The 18,230-nt window shown below is 42.6% G+C and overlaps 1 protein-coding gene across 2 annotated transcripts in view; it reads right to left on the bottom strand.

Moving 5' to 3' along the window:
* Positions 1–3,078: 3,078 nt before the first annotated feature.
* dstyk (dual serine/threonine and tyrosine protein kinase) overlaps positions 3,079–18,230 on the bottom strand; it is a 113,866-nt gene continuing 98,714 nt past the window's right edge. For both annotated transcript variants that reach the window (XM_038819560.1, XM_038819561.1), the window contains exons 11-13: positions 13,691–13,805; positions 11,906–12,040; positions 3,079–9,769 (exon numbers count right to left, since the gene is read on the bottom strand). In XM_038819560.1, coding sequence (XP_038675488.1) covers positions 9,588–9,769; positions 11,906–12,040; positions 13,691–13,805 — 432 coding nt within the window. In that variant the 3' untranslated portion in view covers positions 3,079–9,587. The remainder of the gene's footprint in view (positions 9,770–11,905; positions 12,041–13,690; positions 13,806–18,230) is intronic.

The raw sequence follows: 18,230 nt of genomic DNA, 5'->3' as shown, positions 1-18,230 counted from the left end.
GCCCTCATCCTTCTCCAGTGCTTGGTGAGGATCGTTATTGAAATACATGAACTGAAGTTACAACAGGGGCCTCACGGTAGCATGGTGGTTAGCATCAATGCTTCACAGCTCCAGGGTCCCAGGTTCGATTCCCGGCTGGGTCACTGTCTGTGTGGAGTCTGCACGTCCTCCCCGTGTGTGCATGGGTTTCCTCCGGGTGCTCCGGTTTCCTCCCACAGTCCAAAGATGTGCGGGTTAGGTGGATTGACCATGCTAAATTGCCCGTAGTGTAAGGTTAATGGGGGGATTGTTGGGTTACGGGTATACAGGTTACGTGGGTTTAAGTAGGGTGATCATTGCTCGGCACAACATCGAGGGCCGAAGGGCCTGTTCTGTGCTGTACTGTGTTCGACAACCTGAACATGGGCATTTGGTTCAACCAGTTTGGATTGATGTTTATTCTCTACATGTGCAAATAGTTCCAATCATGTTTACCCGCCCTGTTCTCGTATCTATTGTAATTGTTGTTTGGCGTGTCAGAGAGCAGCCTGGAGGCTTGAATGGTTGAACATTAAGTGTTTATTAAACAAGTCATAACTATACACATCTCCAACTATACACATCTCCAACTGCATGGGTATCGTCTCCATTCTGGCACCTTCCAGACTCCACACAATCTACGACCATGTGACTCCCTACATCATTCCGTGGACAGTACGGTTTTCCCAGTCACACATTAACACTGGCTCTGATCGAACACCCGCAAAGTACAATTTATCTGCTTTCCCTTCGTCCAGCAATCCAATCATTTCTTTAACATCCGAGCCAGAACTATGCCAAGCTCGAACCCAGGAAGTGAATTCTGCAGCCTCTTTCTCCTCACCTCCGTCTTAAATATCTGACATTTAATCCCGTATTTATGATCCTTCAACAATTGGAAACAGTTTCAATTTCTCCTGCCCTTTCCCTTCCATGATTGCAAACACATCTATTTTATCATCCCATAATTTTATGACAATCCAATAAATTCACATTCGCAGTGACTGATACCGGGTAGGATTCTCCGGTCTCCCGGCTCCATGCCACTCAATGGTGCACCGTTCACTGTCAGTGGGGTTGTATACTCCCGCCGCTTGCCAATGGAATTTCCCATTGAAACCCCTCCACGCCGCCAGGAAACATGCAGGCAGTGGTGCGATTCCGGCGGGAAACATGAGTATCCTTTCTATAATTGATCCAATTCTGTGCACTTTTGAACTCCCCTCCTAACAGTACTGTGGGTAGTACCAATACAAGATGGACTGAAGCATTTCACAGGACTACAGAGAAGGTTGGGGATTGGAAGTGTCCATTTCTGATGCTCCAGGTACTATGCGTATGGGGTACGCTTGATAAAGAGTTTTTGTCTGCCCATCAAGATTCAAGGATGATGGGAGTGAGTGGGGCATCATCTTCACTTGCTTCTAACCTGGTACCTATTTCAAGTCCTAGCTTATGTCCTGTGCCATCAAGCCTTAGTCCCACCCTAATAAATCCCAAAAATTAAGCTTACTGTATAATGTTGGAAACCATTTCACTATACGTACACAAAACTATTTTAACTTTGTCAGAATTACGTTTAAAGGGCAGCCTGTAAAAACTCGAGGAGTTCAACCAGTGGATACAACAAACCCATTAGCTGACGTTTCTGGCTGCAACAAGAACCAGCCTCATTTTCTGTTGATGCCATTATTGGAGCTCCAGTCAATTCAAAAGGTGATCAAAAGGAAGATCTAGTCAGTCAAAAAGCAAGTACACACAGTCAAACCAATCTCGAGAGGATCGGAGCTTTCCCATCAGCACAGTAAAGGATGATTGTGAATTCCTGAGCTAACTACAAGCAAAGTCTTTGCCACGCTTCCACTCCTCAATTGCAGTAGTGCTACCAGTAGCTTTAAAAGTCCCCTAAAAGGAACCAGTTGTGGCTCCCACTGTCATCCAGTAACTGCTAATTCAAACATGGAGGTGAACATAATTGAGGAAACTTGAGAAAGTCCATAGATGGAGTTGCTGTCTAACAATGCCCATGTGACTAATGAACAGGAAATCAGGAAACAGGGGACTGACAAGTACCTATGAAACTGCATCCAAGCAAGAATTGTCCAACGTTTGACAACCTTCTATAACAGAAGTGGTTTCTGTTAAGAGAGCTGTACTACAACAGCAAGGACTTGTTACAAGCCCCCTAGGCTAGTAGGCAGTCAATTTCAGGCCCATTTGACCCAGAGTCCCAACACAATTAAAATTAATAAATCATTCTTAGAAAAGCACCCAAAGTCTTTGACCCTTAACTGCCCAATAGCTAGTCATCAAGTTAGTAAATCCAAACAGTTAAGTTGATTAATAACTATGAAAATGCAGAAAATAAAGCAGGCTAACTATTCCTAACATCCCCTGCCTCCCAACTCCCCAACTTTAACTCGCTCCACTCTCTACATACATACACACAAGACAAACACAGAAGGGAGAACAGGGGTGTTAATAATGAAAGCAAAAAAGTCCAAGTTTTTGTCTCAGTTGGTGGTTTCACACACTTGGCAAAAAAAGAATGGACTTGAATTCTTGTTGATATCAGCCAGAAACCCCAGTGTGCTGTCATGATATTGTTTCTTTATAAAAATGCAGATGGACAAATCGTATGGCCAGTAACCAGAGGGGAACAGAATAGACAGTAACAGGCAAAAGAATAGGATATAAATGAAAATGAAATGAAATTATATATATATATATATATATATATATATATATATATATATATGAGTGTGTGGAAAACTAACAAAATTAAGAATGCTGTCTGAAACTATGGTGGAAGCAGATTCAATAGGAATTTTCAAAAGGAAATTGGATAAACACTTTAAAAGGAGACATTTGCAAAGCTAAGAATAGGGGCATGAACCAGCATAATGTGCCAAATCTGACAGCACATCAAGGCAAAGTGGGAATCGGATGACTGCAAGACTTCTGCAGAATTCAGCCTTCCCTCTCAATCTCTTCAATGCAGAATGGCAAGAGTAACTAGTAAAGAAAAATAGTACAAGTGAGATATTAAAAATACAAAGAATAGGTTAAGTTCATCTTTATTATATAGCACCTTGTATTTTGTGCAGTTTTTCAGTTTTTATATAAAACAGGATTTGACAGCAGAGGCATTTTAACAATGGAGTAACATTTTGTTTTAAAACAAGTACTTCATCTTGAAACTTTACTCAATGGCTTAACTGGTGAAAGATTACAAGGAATACACAACAATAAAATATTAATAATGCATCCAACTAGTTGTTGTCCATTGCACTAGAGTCCAAGCATATTTAGTGTTTTAAAAATCTCCATTATGACGCCAAGTCTAGTCACCATTTACATTAAAAAACAGAACCACGTCAGAATGTACCAAAAGAAAAACAAAAACACAATTGTTCTATAAAGGATTGTGCTAATGATTCTCACCGGATTCTCCCTCACAATTGGATATGCTGAGATGTTGCTTAAACCCCTGGCCCCTTGCCAACTAGAGGGTGATGGGGAGGGAAGTCTCATCTTGGCATACATACACACACAAAATGCCCATCTTGGTAGTAAAATCCTTTTCTCTTTTTCCCCAGGGATTAACCATGGCAGGAAAATGCACCAAGTACTCTGGGAAAATTAGGGCGTAATGACAGATTTGGAGATGGGAGGGGGGAAAACGAGAAGCATGTTTAAAACAGAAAAAAGGCTTACTCAAGATTGTGAGAGCCTTTCCCCCCCTAGGAACACCAACACAGATGTTAGCAGAAAGGTTTCATATTAACTCAATTCAACTCCCTGTGTAGGCCCATCTGGAGTCCTTCCGTGCTATCGATATCAAATCCTGTAGCACAGAGTGGACAGACTAACAGCAATGGTTAGAGGGAGGTCCTTTATGGATTGCTTTGGGAACAATGACAATGAATGCACTGGCCTCCCCTCTCATGATTCTGCGGTGGTCTATGCTGTCTACAACTGAACTGAAGGAGAACATACGACACACCGACTAAAATTCCAGTTAAGCCCTCAACAGGTAATCCAAAAGCTGCTATTCTCTTTCTCCCCCCCCCCCCCCCCAAATTAATACATAATTGGTCTAAAAGTATATTTTCAAAACTTTTCAGAGAAATTATTAGTTGCAAGGAATAAAATAGAATCTTTAGTGTGGGAACTTGTAGATCAGATAATTTTGTAATATCAATCGAAGTGCAGAAATTTAGCCAATTGTACAACACACTTTTGGATATTAAACCTTGATGGACATTGACTTATCACATTCACACACATTTCACAAGAATATAGTTCATTCAGTATATTGTACAAATATGGTTTAATATGTCAAAACATCCAAAATATTAATAAACCATATTTAATTTTTAGCTTGGGTCTAGTTGAGACACATGAGTTGACAGAGAATGCTTACAAGTGCATACCCTTGCCAAGGCACATGGGCAAGGGATGAAAGTGAGGGTGGTTGGTTATATTTCTGCAGTATGCCCAGCATTTAGCTTCTGTAGCATATAGGACATCTTGGCACTTTGTTGGATAGGGAAACGAGGAAGGATTCATTCCAACCAAAAGGGGGCAGACTGTGAAAAATGTGCAAGGTTGTTTAAACACGTCGAGTCATGAGTTAGCATCTCAGGAGTTTTTAAATACTGGGTTGTGTTTTTAATATGGAGTGAAAAGCTGTGCCTTAAAAGGAAATAAAACCACATCGCCAGAATGGTTCAGGTAGCAGTGTAATAAGTGGAGCTAGCTCATAAAGAGAAGCTTTACATGAAGGTAGAATTTAATTTGCAATTTGAGCACAGTAACTCCTTTGGCCTGGTTGAAATTTACAAACTGCAATGCGTAATGGGTTTGTGCTGTTGCAAAAAGGAGTCAGACTGGTGCCTTTCTTAAGGGTGTCCTTTTTGAAAACCGCAGCAGCCGAGGCTAGCTGGTTTTTCCCCAAAGAGCGTCCAATTTAAAAGTGCATGGAGCCAAGCTCACCACCTCTGTAGTTCAGTGCAGTACAACAGGCTTCAGCTCAACACAACAATCCAAGTAACCTCAGAGGCCTGCGTACACAAAGTGCAGCTGACGGTCCAAGTGCTTTCTTTAGAAAACAAAAGACAAGCGTCTTTCAAGAGTTGAAGTGCTATAAGGGAGACCAGCCTGTCACTACATTCAATAACACAATTTACACAAAGTTTGCAGTTTTGCTCTCATTAAAAAATACTGACCTTTAGCTCTAATAGCCGTTCGGAGATTGAAATACAAGGCATCATGATATCTCACTACTTGATCTTGGCTCTTGATCCTTGTATATGCCATTGTATGAAAAAAAAAAAGAGATAAAACTTCTACCTCATTTTTGATACAAAACCTCTTCAGTTTCTCCACTTTCTGTATGAGCTGGGCAGCTACTCAGAGTTTGGGCAATCAGATGGCCGCCTCCTAGATCTCACAATGCAGCCTGTACAACCATATTTATTGCAATAACTTGGCAAGCAATAATCCTCCCTCTAATTTTTCCCAACTCTCACACAGAACTCAATTGATGAGTGTGGCAGAAAATAAAACACCAGGACCCTCTTGCTCTGCACTTCAACGCTCCAAGACTCTTGCGTTACTGCACATTCACTCAAAGGTAAATTTTTGCAACGAGGCACCCTATTGAGAAATCCAACTTAAATCCAGCAATGCTTTATGGCCAGGAATGACTTTTTTTCTAAAAACAAAAAGGGACTGATGACACATACTTCACTGCAACTAAGTCTCTAATCTAGAACTTGGGAAAAAGTTGACAGTGAATGATTCCCCACCCCCCCTCCAAACATTACATGCAATACCTAGATTTCTTCACAGCAGGAGGATCTGAAAACAGGTTAAGAGTAAAGTTCCTCTTTAAAAGAATATGTACAAGCTATCTGGCTAAAGGTTCACTGCTTCCTGGCGGTAACTATTTAATTTTACTGGGCCTGTTAATCTAGTCCCCTTTGGAAATAAATCCTGAAGACAAAGGGTCTGGGCATTTAAACTCAAAAATGCTTCAATAGATTCAGATCTCCTACTTATTCCTTTGAACTTTGGCTCATTCAGTGTTTCTCACATCCCCTCATCTTGATAATTGCGTGCTGCGAATCATGCTCAAATCAGTGGTGATTTCGCAAATTTCTTTAGCTTTTGTAAAAGGATTCTTTTCTATGGCTTAACGGGACGATGAGTATTTTCCAAATGCTATTGTTGCCCACCTAAATTTCCAATTTTGGCGAACATTTTTTCTGTGCTCACTGAGGAACAATGATATGAATGGGACAACGTTTTGTATCCCGAATGTCAGTAATACACAACTTCCAGAACAGGTGCAGCAGGAGTCAAATGGAAAAAAAAAGCGTTCCTTCCTCTGCTGCAACAATGCTTTAATCAACGTTACGTTTCTACAGTTAACTACAGGAGGAGAAGATTGAAGATTTGATATTTGCATATGGGTCACCTGTACGGCTGCTATCTCCCTCTATTCTTCTCAATTAGTTAGAATTTTCCTATTTCCCCCCAACTGAGGAACTCTGGGGGGTAGTTTTGTGCTGTGGATTTGCACGAACGACGAATGTGACGGAGCCTATTCTCATTTCAGTGTGTAGGATCTTTTAGTCAGGTTAAAAAAAATGACTGCATTTCACTGATCCAAAAGGCAAACCAATATTGCACTAATGTCACCCTTTGGTAATAAAGTGTCTCTATGCAAATTTTCAAAACTTTCAGTACCTTCACCAGTGGGATGTAGTTTTGAACTCGCTCCATTGGTTCACGCTCTACATATTCGCTCATACACATACATGGGGAACAAACACTGGGGTAAGAACCCATCTGTGCTCTGATCTCTCCTCCCCAATTTAATTATTTATTTTTCTATCACATAGTTTAGAGACTTTTTGATCAATAGCAAAGTAATACTTCTGCTTCGAAAGTAATACTGGTCAAAACAATTTAAACAAAGTGCAAGAGACGCATTTGGTAAGAGGAGACACCGTACACATGTATCCAAGGTAATGCAGTCCTTGCAAATGCTCAGGCTCTCAAACACATGCCCAGCAACTCAAACAGGACAGTCAAATCAGCAGCAGCATTAGTAATAGTATAGTTCATCCTAGAATCGCATGATGCTCCAGACTTGAAGAGGGCTCTCTCTCCATTACAGTCTCAAAAGTCAAGGCAGTTTCCATATGAAAACATTTTGCCAAACTGATTCTGCATCTATCACCGGTCTGTCTAATTCATCGGCCACTCCTAATGCCCAAGAGCTGCATCCTTCTCAACAGCATTGGAATAACATCCCAGCTGCCATGAACTCAGGACAGATGTCACAACAGCTTAACCTTTTCATGTTACACCAAGTGATCAAACTGAACTGCTCAGATTACCGAATAAGTTGATTTTTTAAAAAGTCAATTCTGAAGCACCTAAACTTTTGTTTGTAATAAAGTTAGTGTTTGCATCATCTCCAAGTGCATTGTAGAAGGATGGAGTGTTAAATCTAAGCCCTCAGTTCAGAAACAAAATGAACCTGACCAGTGCTGGTGTCAAGTGCTAAATTAAGGGGTTTTGTGTACCACTAATAAATTTGATCCCATTGGCTACAATTTTCAGACACACTGATAAACCTTATTCATTGGCTCTTCGGGCTCCAGAAACATCGTCTTTAAAAAAAAAAGAAGTGATTACCAAAAGAGGGATCCATATATCTTTCCTGTGTTATAACAACACTCACATTTTTGAAAAAAAGTGTTCCAATATCTTAGTTCAATATGGACAATAAAGAGTGAAGCACCAAATTTCAGAAAGACGACGGACTTCCATGGGACAAAATGCAACCATTTAAAAAAGAAGCCTTTTAACCTTGGGAAAGGGTGGCTGAAAAGAAAAGTAAACAATAAAGTAACACAGAACACTTTAAAAATAATACATGTATAAAACTGTACATTAGAACACAAAATAATCTGGGTTTGGCTGGAAATGCAAGCTGGGAGGTAGAGAACAGTCAGCCTGATTTGCACTTTAAAAAAAACCAAATAGGATGGAGTGTAAAACAAGGCTGGTGATTCAATACCTCCTGTTCAAAAAACCTCACCAAGTTTTCAGCCACAATACATTTATCAAATAAAGAGTTGACCCACAGTTTGCTTATAACTGATCGATGTATCCATATAATACAGCAGTCTGCCATTCCTGATCAGCCGGATACCGACAAATGGGCAGGCATACCACCAAGTAAAGTGAAACTGTGAGATCTTCACCTTTAATGACTAAGACTGGAGCTTTGGACAATGGAAGGAAATGTAGTGTTTAATGTTGGGTAGCTTCAAGTAGCCGCAAATCAGAGATATTCCGTTTAGTCTCTTGGCTAGAGGGGAAGGTCAGGACTTTAGCAGCCCTTCCCTCCTTCACCGTCAGGTATTACATTTGCTTGAGAATCAGCAGAAGCTGAAGAATCCATTGAATGGCAAACATGTGACTAGTTGTTGAGAAAGGTCATTGGCACATGACTAAAAGCACAACGGCTAAACGTAAAAATAGGGATTTCTTCCACAACTCATTTAAAAACCTTTCAAGCACCACACTTTCCTCGCAGCCTCGGTTCCCAGTTTTTATTCAACTGAACTATGATTATGTGCAGTAGTGATATCGTTGTTCAATATTTTGAAGAGGATCTTGATGCGTCAAGCGAGCTGTTGTAGAGGAATGAAAAAAAGCAGCAATTCTTGTGTAAAACACCAGCAGGCACAAGCAAGGACCAGGAGCTATTGACTGGCAGCTTCAAAGAGAGAGACCGGAGCCTTGGCCGCCATTTTCCGCCTTCAATCAAGTACACAGCAGCACAGACAAGGCAAATAGTGAAACTCAACAATCTCCCAAATGGAAATTACAAACTAAAAATATTAAATGCAAAATTAGTGCAAAGTGACACTATTTGTGGAAGGAAAGGGTAAGACGAATGCCAGTGATGCAAAAAACAAACGCGACCGTGTTCAGTATTAGAGGCTATTGACAGAAAGTGAGTGAAGAACTTCAGCCAAAATGTTATTTCCCTCCCCATCATCTCCCCTCAGCGAAGAACACTCGCAACCCACGCTCAATGCAAAAGCTTACATGGATCAGAATGGGTGTAGGGAGGTTGGAAAGAGAAAGGAAATTGATGGATGGGATGGAAGGGGCTAGAAACAAGCAGCTATATTCCTATCTATGTCTCTTTTTAAATGATATTCTGTGATAACTTGGAGAACTACAAGGAAGGTTTGCTCAAAAACACTGTCCAGAAAAGACCAATAAGTTCCTTGCACCAGTCCCAACAAGCTGTTCTATTGCATCCCCAACAAGTCCAAGAAAATTGATAAAAAATATCAAGTTTTGCTTTCTTGCTGCATAGCAGAAGGTAAACAGTAATGCTGAACTAGTGTTAATACTTATATTAAGTCAATGGAAACAACGCAGCCTCAACAAGCTGGGTTCCTCCTTTGCTTTTTTGTGTTCTCCATTCTGTGGAGAGATCCTGCAAATCCACACGGCTTTCCGCTTGTTCATCACGTCGAGCTGTCTTTGCTCAGCGGCCCGGAGTTACTTTTGCAGAGTCTGTCCATGATGCTTTGCAGGATTGGCTGAACTATCCCAAGCAAGGGCCTCTGAGAAGGGTCGCCGTTCCAACATGCCTCCATCAGCTGCCAGCACTCCTCATCAAAGGTAGGTAGTCGTTCCGGCCGTGCACCTAAAACCACAGAAATCACAATCACACTACATGAAGGAGGCCATTCAGCCCTTTAAAGTTGGCCAATTAGACCCACTGACCCATGTCCATAACCCGTACATGCCTCCATTAAGTATTTATCTAGTTCCATTTTGGAAGTTACTGAACCAGCTTTCATTATCACGAAAGAAAGGATGCATGCCGGATCACATCTTGCTGAGCCCCTATTTTCTTTACGATTATCGGAAATCTATATCCTGTGTTCACTGACACTCATCTTAAAAAAAGGAATCCATTGGCAGGACTTGCACACAATCAAGCGAATAAGGAGGAGGCCGTTTGGCCCCTTGAGTCTGCTCTGCCATTCAATATCATGGCTGATCAAATTTAGACTTAAATGCATTTTCTGCCTAGCCCTGATAGCCTTTCAATCCCCCCTTCTTTGTCAAGAATCTATCTACCTCTAGCCTAAAAATATTCAATGATCCTGCCTTCACAGCTCTCAGGGGGAGAGAGTACCAAAGATTCACAACACGCAGAAAAATATTATTCTAATTTCCAGCTTTAAATGGGAGACCCATTATATTTCAACCATGTCCCCTAGTTATCATCCAAAAGATGTGCAGGGTAGGTGGATTGGCCATGCTAAATTGCCCTTTAATTGGAAAAAATGAATTGGGTACCCTAGATTTTTTTTAAATGTAAATATCACCACAGTCCCAGAGGACCAGAGACAGCTCTCCGCTTTGAGAGCAGGCAGGTGGTGATTTAACCCGAGGGTCACCACACCTCAGGCGAGGGACAAAGCTGAGAAGAGGTGTTCTTCATGGATAACCTCAGTTGGCACGGGAATTGGGTCTGCGTTTTTGTCATCGTTCTGCATCACAAACCAGCCGCCCAGCCAACTGATGTCTATGTGGTGAGATAAAAATGAAACAGATCAGAAATGCTACATGGCGTTGCTTCAAATCATGAGGGTAATTTGGGATCACTGCAGGAGAGACAGCCAGAAAACTTAGCGCAAGGCTTGCTAATGAGCTGTAACAACACACTAGACACTTTTCCCATGCGCAAACAACAGACCCAAAACCTTTTTATCTTCTGATTAGAGATGGGATACAGTTAAGTGTCTCGTGTCAGTGACATCACTGCTATCAGCAAGTCGCAATTACTGGCAGAATGAGACAGATAATGTTTAGGAGGTTAGAAATAATGAACAAAATACAAACCAACACTTACTTCAAACTCTGTGGGCGAAGTATAGATAAAATGTATTTTTAGGTTTTTAAGAAGGTCACTCTAATGTAGACGCTACCATTGCAGGTTCATGGTGTAAAATTATCAGAGGAAATGGGATTTTATGATATGGGACATGGGAGGGTAGACCCATCCGGCTTTGTGGCAATTCTGACCCGCGATCTGGCTGGAGTACATTCTTAAAACCAGCAGTAAAATCCTAAACCTGTCTGTGTGTCGCTCCTCCTTCAAGAGGATTCTTCAAATCTACCTGCAACCAAGCTTTGGTTAAATGTAAAAATGAGGATTTTTTTTTGCTGCCAGATTTCGCTTTAAACCCTTCAAGCATCAACACACTTGCCTTGCAGCTTCAGTTCCAAGTTTTTATTCAATTAAACTATGATGATGTGCAGTTATAATATTCTTCTTCAATATTTAAGGGGATCTGAATGCACCAAAAGGCTCAAGCGAGTTGTTTTAGCAAATAAAAAAATAAAAAAATTAAGTGGCAGCAATTCTAGTGTAAAACGCCACCAGGCACAAGCAGCGACTAGGAACCATTGATTGACAACATCCAAAAGAAGGAGAGAGGGAGGTGAGCAGAGGAGTAATCATCTCAATTTCCTGTCTCAATGCAGTACCAGCAGCATGGACAAGGCAAATAGCATTTCCCAACAGTTGTCAGCTCCAAGCTAAAGATGTCTCCAGGCTAAAGATGGCAAATATAAAATTAATGCAAAACTTTTGGTTACCTGTCCAAGTGGCACCTTTTTGATTGTCAACTTTGTTGGATAATGAAGCTGTGAAACGCATTAGGATGTTTAGCTACATTAAACGAGTGTTATTTGCATGCAAATACTTTTGAGAAAGCTTCCAACTTATTTCACTTGAGACCGGCATAGAGGAGGAGTTACCAAGTACCTTTCTTCACACTGTTCCACAGCTGATCTTTGCTCGAACATTTTTCAAATGCCTCCGGGAGTTTAATTGTTCCTGTGCACAGATACCAGAAAAGGATTCCGAATGCATACACATCTACGGAATTATCATACTTTCCTAGGGGGGTGGAGAAGAGCATGAAAAGAAAACAAAGAATTATAATCTTCTGTTTGAGGATATGCTGCGGCCAGTTTACTAATGGTCCTCTCCCTCACCCTCCCTCCTCAAAACCCAATCACAGTGAAGGCACCTCCGACTTGTTTGATGCATCACTGGACACAAAACATGTGGTTTCTCCTGACAGCTTCCTAGTGAGTAGTATTTATTGAGCGCTGACAAAGGTCAGTCACGATCGGTCTTACACCTCTTATCACATCAAGAAATAGATAGTTTTGCCAGCTTTACAAAGGCTAGGGGGAGAAAAAGGCAAGTTATTGGAGTTGGGGCACAGATTAGATCTGAACGAAAGGTGGGACGGGCTGGAGGGCTGAATGGTCTACTGCTGCTATTGCTTTGACAAGGCCAATTTCAACAAAAGATGAAAATGAAATGAAATGAAAATTGCTTATTGTCACAAGTAGTCTTCAATTAAGTTACTGTGAAAAGCCCCTAGTCGCCACATTCCGGCGCATGTCCGGGGAGGCTGGTACGGGAATCGAACCGTGCTGCTGGCCTGCTTGGTCTGCTTTGAAAGCCAGCGATTTAGCTCAGTGAGCTAAACCAGAGCTAAACCAGCCCCTGGTTTAACCCAACCCCGAGTTTGGTGCCACCTTACATCTTTCCTGACCGATCAACTTGAAGAGAATCTTAAGGCTCCAACGAAGAGCCAGATCCAAGAAGCAGCAAGAAAAAGATAAAAACCAACTGGTTTAACATGAACATAGGAAATGTCAGAAATACCCCAGAACATTTATGTTAAAGCAAGTTATAATAAATGCACCTTCTTGCTGCTATCTATGCACATCTCAAATGACATGTGCTGGCTGCTCTTTGGTATCTCACCCAAGAGGATCGTTTCCATTTGGAGGGCAAGCTATTCAATCAAAAGGGTAATCAGAATTGTGCCGAACCCTCTTGCACACCACTGGTACACCGCATAACGAAAGGGTGGAAACTCTACTCAACTTGACCTTCATCAGGGTGGCATGGTGGCGCAGTGGTTAGCATTGCTGCCTCACGGCATTGAGGGCCCGGGTTTGATCTCGGCCCCGGGTCACTGTCCGTGTGGAGTTTACACATTTTCCCCATGTCTGCGTGGGTTTCACCCCCATAACCCAAAGATGTGCAGGCTAGGTGGATTGGCCACACTAAATGCCCCTCAATTGGAAAAAAAATAATTGGGTACTTGAAATTTTTAATTTTTTTTTTTATAAAAGGAAAGGAAAAAAATAAACATTACCTTCATCAGCTGAAGGGCAGAGACCTTAAACAGCCATTTTTGTCAAGCTAACTCAACAGCATGGAAGCAAGGAGCTTCTCAGTTACTGGGTAGAGCTAGCACGTCAGCCCACAGCCCTTTCTTAATGCAACATAAAAATGAAATGAAATGAAAATCGCTTATTGTCACAAGTAGGCTTCAAATGAAGTTACTGTGAAAAGCCCCTCGCCGCCACATTCCTGTTCGGGGAGGCTGGTACGGGAATTGAACCATACTGCTGGCCTGCCTTGGTCTTCTTCAAAAGCCAGCTCTTTAGCCCTGTGCGAAACCAGCCCCTTTACATTAGTGTAGCAATAGTCAAACAATTTGACACTGGTAAAACAACATACCTGAAAACAGCTCAGGGGCCATATGGATAGGAGTCCCCACAATGCTCCCAGACATCATAGCTTCGGGTTTGCAGAATCCCAGGTCAGTGATTTTGGCTCGATTTTGTTTATCCAACTGTTGGGTCACAAAAAGAGACATCAAAAGTATTGAAACAAAACACCCTGCATTACTTGAGACGAAATGTGTATTTAATAAAATCTGATCCTGACAATATTGTACTACAACTTTTTCCAACTGTATTCAAACAGCAGCAAGGAGCTCGCCAGATGTTCCAAGTGAAGAATCTTCCCTCAATAACACTGCCAAAGACATGGCATCGGGCTAAGACAACCCAGGTAAGTGCATTCGCTAACAGATCAGGCAGCTTTTGATTAATTTTATTTATGGTTGATTCCTATGCTCTGGCTATTCTACTCTCATTATTGGAGAGTTAATACTCGGATTTGGTTACTAACTTGTCCCATATAACAATAGAACATAGAACATTACAGCGCAGTACAGGCCCTTCGGCCCACGATGTTGCACCGTCCTCTGAAACCCTTCTAAAGTCCCTCTACACTATTCCCTTATCGTCCATATGCCTATCCAATGACCATTTGAATGCGTTTAGTGTTGGCGAGTCCACTACTGTTGCAGGCAGGGCATTCCACGCCCTTACTACTCTCTGAGTAAAGAACCTACCTCTGACATCTGTCCTATATCTATCTCCCCTCATTTTAAAGCTATGTCCCCTTGTGCTGGACATCACCATCCGAGGAAAAAGGCTCTCGATGTCCACCCTATCTAATCCTCTGATCATCTTGTATGCCTCAATTAAGTCACCTCTTAACCTTCTTCTCTCTAACGAAAACAGCCCCAAGTCCTTCAGCCTTTCCTCATATGACCTTCCCTCCATACCAGGCAACATTCTTGTAAATCTCCTCTGTACCCTTTCCAATGCTTCCACATCCTTCCTATAATGTGGCAACCAGAACTGCACACAATACTCCAAATGCGGCCGCACCAGAGTTTTGTACAACTGCAACATGACCTCATGGCTCCGAAACTCAATTCCTCGACCAATAAAAGCTAACACACCATGCGCCTTCCTAACAACCCTCTCAACCTGGGTGGCAACTTTCAGGGATCTATAGACATGGACACCGAGATCTCTCTGCTCATCCACACTACCAAGAATCTTCCCATTAGCCCAGTACTCTGCCTTCCTGTTATTCCTTCCAAAATGAATCACCTCACACTTTTCTGCATTAAACTCCATTTGCCACCTGTCAGCCCAGCTCTGCAGCTCATCTATGTCCCTCTGTAACTTGTAACATCCTTCTGCACTGTCCACAACTCCAGCGACTTTAGTGTCATCTGCAAATTTACTCACCCATCCTTCTACGCCCTCCTCCAGGTCATTTATAAAAATGACAAACAGCAACAGCCCCAAAACAGATCCTTGTGGTACACCACTAGTAACTGGACACCAGTCAGAGCATTTCCCATCAACCACCGCTCTTTGTCTTCTTCCAGCTAGCCAATTTCTGATCCAAACTGCTAAATCACCCTGAATCCCATGCCTCTGTATTTTCTGCAATAGCCTACCGTGGGGAACCTTATCAAACGCTTTACTGAAATCCATATACACCACACCAGTAGCTGCGCTTCAAAGTAATTAATTGGTTCCAGAGTGTTTTAAGTATCCAAATGACAAAACTTCGTAGAATAGAATCATAGAATCCCTACAGTACAGGAGGCGGCCATTCAGCCCTTCAAATTTGCACTGACCCTCTATAGCAGCACACCACCTAGGCCCACTGCCCTATCCCCATAACCTCACCTAACCTGCCCATCTTTTGAGCACTCATGGCCAATTTAGCATGTCCAATCCACCTAACCTGCACATCTGTGGACTGTGGGAGGAAACCAGAGCACCCGGAGGAAACGCACGGGGAGAAAGTACAAAGTTCACAGTGTCACCCAAGACTGGCATCGAACTCAGGTCCCCGGTGCTGTGAGGCCGCAGTGCTAACCACTGTGCCACCGTGCCACGCAGGTCACTGATTTTGCAGCGATGTAGTTAGTGCCTTTCACAACCTTAGACCAGGCATTGTCAAACTCGGGTGGGTGTCGGGAGGGACGCGGAGCTGTCCGTCGCGGCGCTCCCGATCGCGCAAATCTGCGCACAATAACACCGGCTGCAAGCGGCCTTCAACATGTAAAAAAAATCATGTACAAAAACTGCGCATGCGTGCCAAATCATCAGCGCGATCGGGCATGCATGCGCAGTTTTTGTACATGATTTTTTTTTTAAATGTTCGCGGCCATTTATTCATTTATTTTATTTTTGTTTACAGGTTCGGGGAAGTTTTTATTTGATAAAACTTTACAGGAAAAGAATGCAGAACTTTGGACATATGGAGACTCTATACTTTGCGACACCGGAAGGCTTCACCTTCATCCACCAGGTTCCATTGGAGGAGTGTGTACAAGGGCCAAAACCATTTCCTCCATTTTTGACAGCAGCAAACAAGGTAAGTGAAAATGGTGGGTCGCGCAGGTCGGCCGGCGTGGGCCGCGAAGGTCGGCTGGCAAGGGTCGGGTCCCAAAGGTATGCCGGTTGGTAAAAATGGGTCCCGGGAAAAAAAGTTTGAAGAACACTGCCTTCGATCATCCCAAAGTGCATTACAACGGCGTTCTTCAAACTTTTTTCCCCGAGGACCCTTTTTTGCCAACCGGCCAACCTTCGGGACCCAACCCAGCCGAACTTCGCGACCCACCATTTTCTCTTACCGTTAATGCAAGAGGTGAGCCTGCTTGGTCCTCACGATCTCACTCCAATCAGGTTCACAGGAGGAGAGAGCTATGCACATATCGGGTCCGGTTCCTTTGTGGCGTTTTCATCTTTGTGAGGACGGAATATCCAACCTCGCACATATAGGTTATTGTGAAGGGCAAGAGCAACAAAATACTCATTTTACTCAGCTCCGGATACTCCTCAAAGATGCTACACCAAGGGCAGCACGGTGGCCTAGTGGTTAGCACAACCGCCTCGCGGCGCTGAGGTCCCAGGTTCGATCCCAGCTCTGGGTCACTGTCCGTGTGGAGCTTGCACATTCCCCCTGTGTCTGCGTGGGTTTCACCCCCACAACCCAAAAATGTGCAGAGTAGGTGGATTGGCCATGCTAAATTGCCCCTTAATTGGAACAAATAATTGGGTAATCTAAATTTATTTAAAAAAATTAAATTTAAAAAAAAAGATGCTACACCAGAATGCTGACAGCCTCATTGACTTGTGCTGTGTTTTTAATATGCTATCACAGCTGAGACGCACAAGCTCAATTTCTTCTTTTGGAGTCAGCTGCAAGTTAAGAATTGACTCAATCTCAAAGGGATTTTTCACGCACCTCCTCTCTCTCAGAATCTTAAACTTCTCCTCTGGAAAGTAGCGACCGAAATTGTCGATCGGGGCAGCCAGATGCAACTCAATAAGGCTTGCCAATCCATTTACACTTTCCTTACTAATGCTGTTTTCTTCACTGTGTCGTCGCAGTGTGGGAAACATGTAGTAGTTTTGGCTTTGCACTCGCAATTGCCAAACTTTCAATATCTTTTGGAAAGCTTCGATTTCTTCAGTGTCAAAAGCAATCATCATCCTTCCCTTGCAATTTGAGCTTCAGTTCATTGAGAATTGAAAAGATGTCTGCAAGGTAAGACATTGCTAGCATCCAAGTTTCATCAGCAAACGCATCAGCCAGAGGGGACAATTTCTCGAGGAGGAAAGCGTGGATTTCGTACCTCAGTTCGTAAACTGAGTAGCACCCGACCCTTTGACAGCCAACGTACTTCTGTGTGGAACAATAAATGTGTGTTCTCAGCCCCCATATCGGAACAGTGTCAAAAAGTCTGGTATTGAGTGGGCTGCGTTTAATGAAATTCACAACTTCCACTATTCCTTTCAACACCACTTCAAGATTGAATGGAATTCCTTTCGATGCCAGTGCCTCATGGTGAATAAAACAATGATTCCAAACAATGTCCTGACCAGCTGCCTCCTTAAACCTTACTATAACTCGGCTGTTTTTCCCAATCATGTTGGCTGCTCCAATCACTTGTGATTCCTCTGCAATTACCCCAGTCGAGCCCGCAGTTTCCAACCACAAAACTATTCAAAACTTCAAAAATTTCTGCGCTAGTCGTGTGGGTTGCTAAAGTCAGGTAGCACAGCAAATCTTCAACAAATTAATTGTGCCAAACATACCTAACGTATACTAGCAAGGTTGCACAATCTGAAATGTCTGTACTTTCATCCAGTTGTATTGAGAATGCTTGCGCTGATTTTAAATGAGAAATAAGCTGGGCTTCGAAATTGTCAGCAATATCAGAAATTCGGCGAGCCACTGTGTTATCACTAAGTGGGATGCATTTCACTTTTTCAACGAACCTCTCATCTATGACCGTACAAACTATATCTAATGCTGCAGGGAGAATTAATCTCTCTGCTACAGTGTGGGGCATTTTCTCTTTAGCTACACGGTAAGCTATCATGTAAGAGGC

The sequence above is a fragment of the Scyliorhinus canicula genome, chromosome 15, assembly GCF_902713615.1.
Source record: "Scyliorhinus canicula chromosome 15, sScyCan1.1, whole genome shotgun sequence".
Lineage (NCBI taxonomy): Eukaryota > Metazoa > Chordata > Chondrichthyes > Carcharhiniformes > Scyliorhinidae > Scyliorhinus > Scyliorhinus canicula.
Note: the sequence above shows the minus strand (reverse complement) of the source record. Positions and strands in the feature narration are given on the sequence as shown.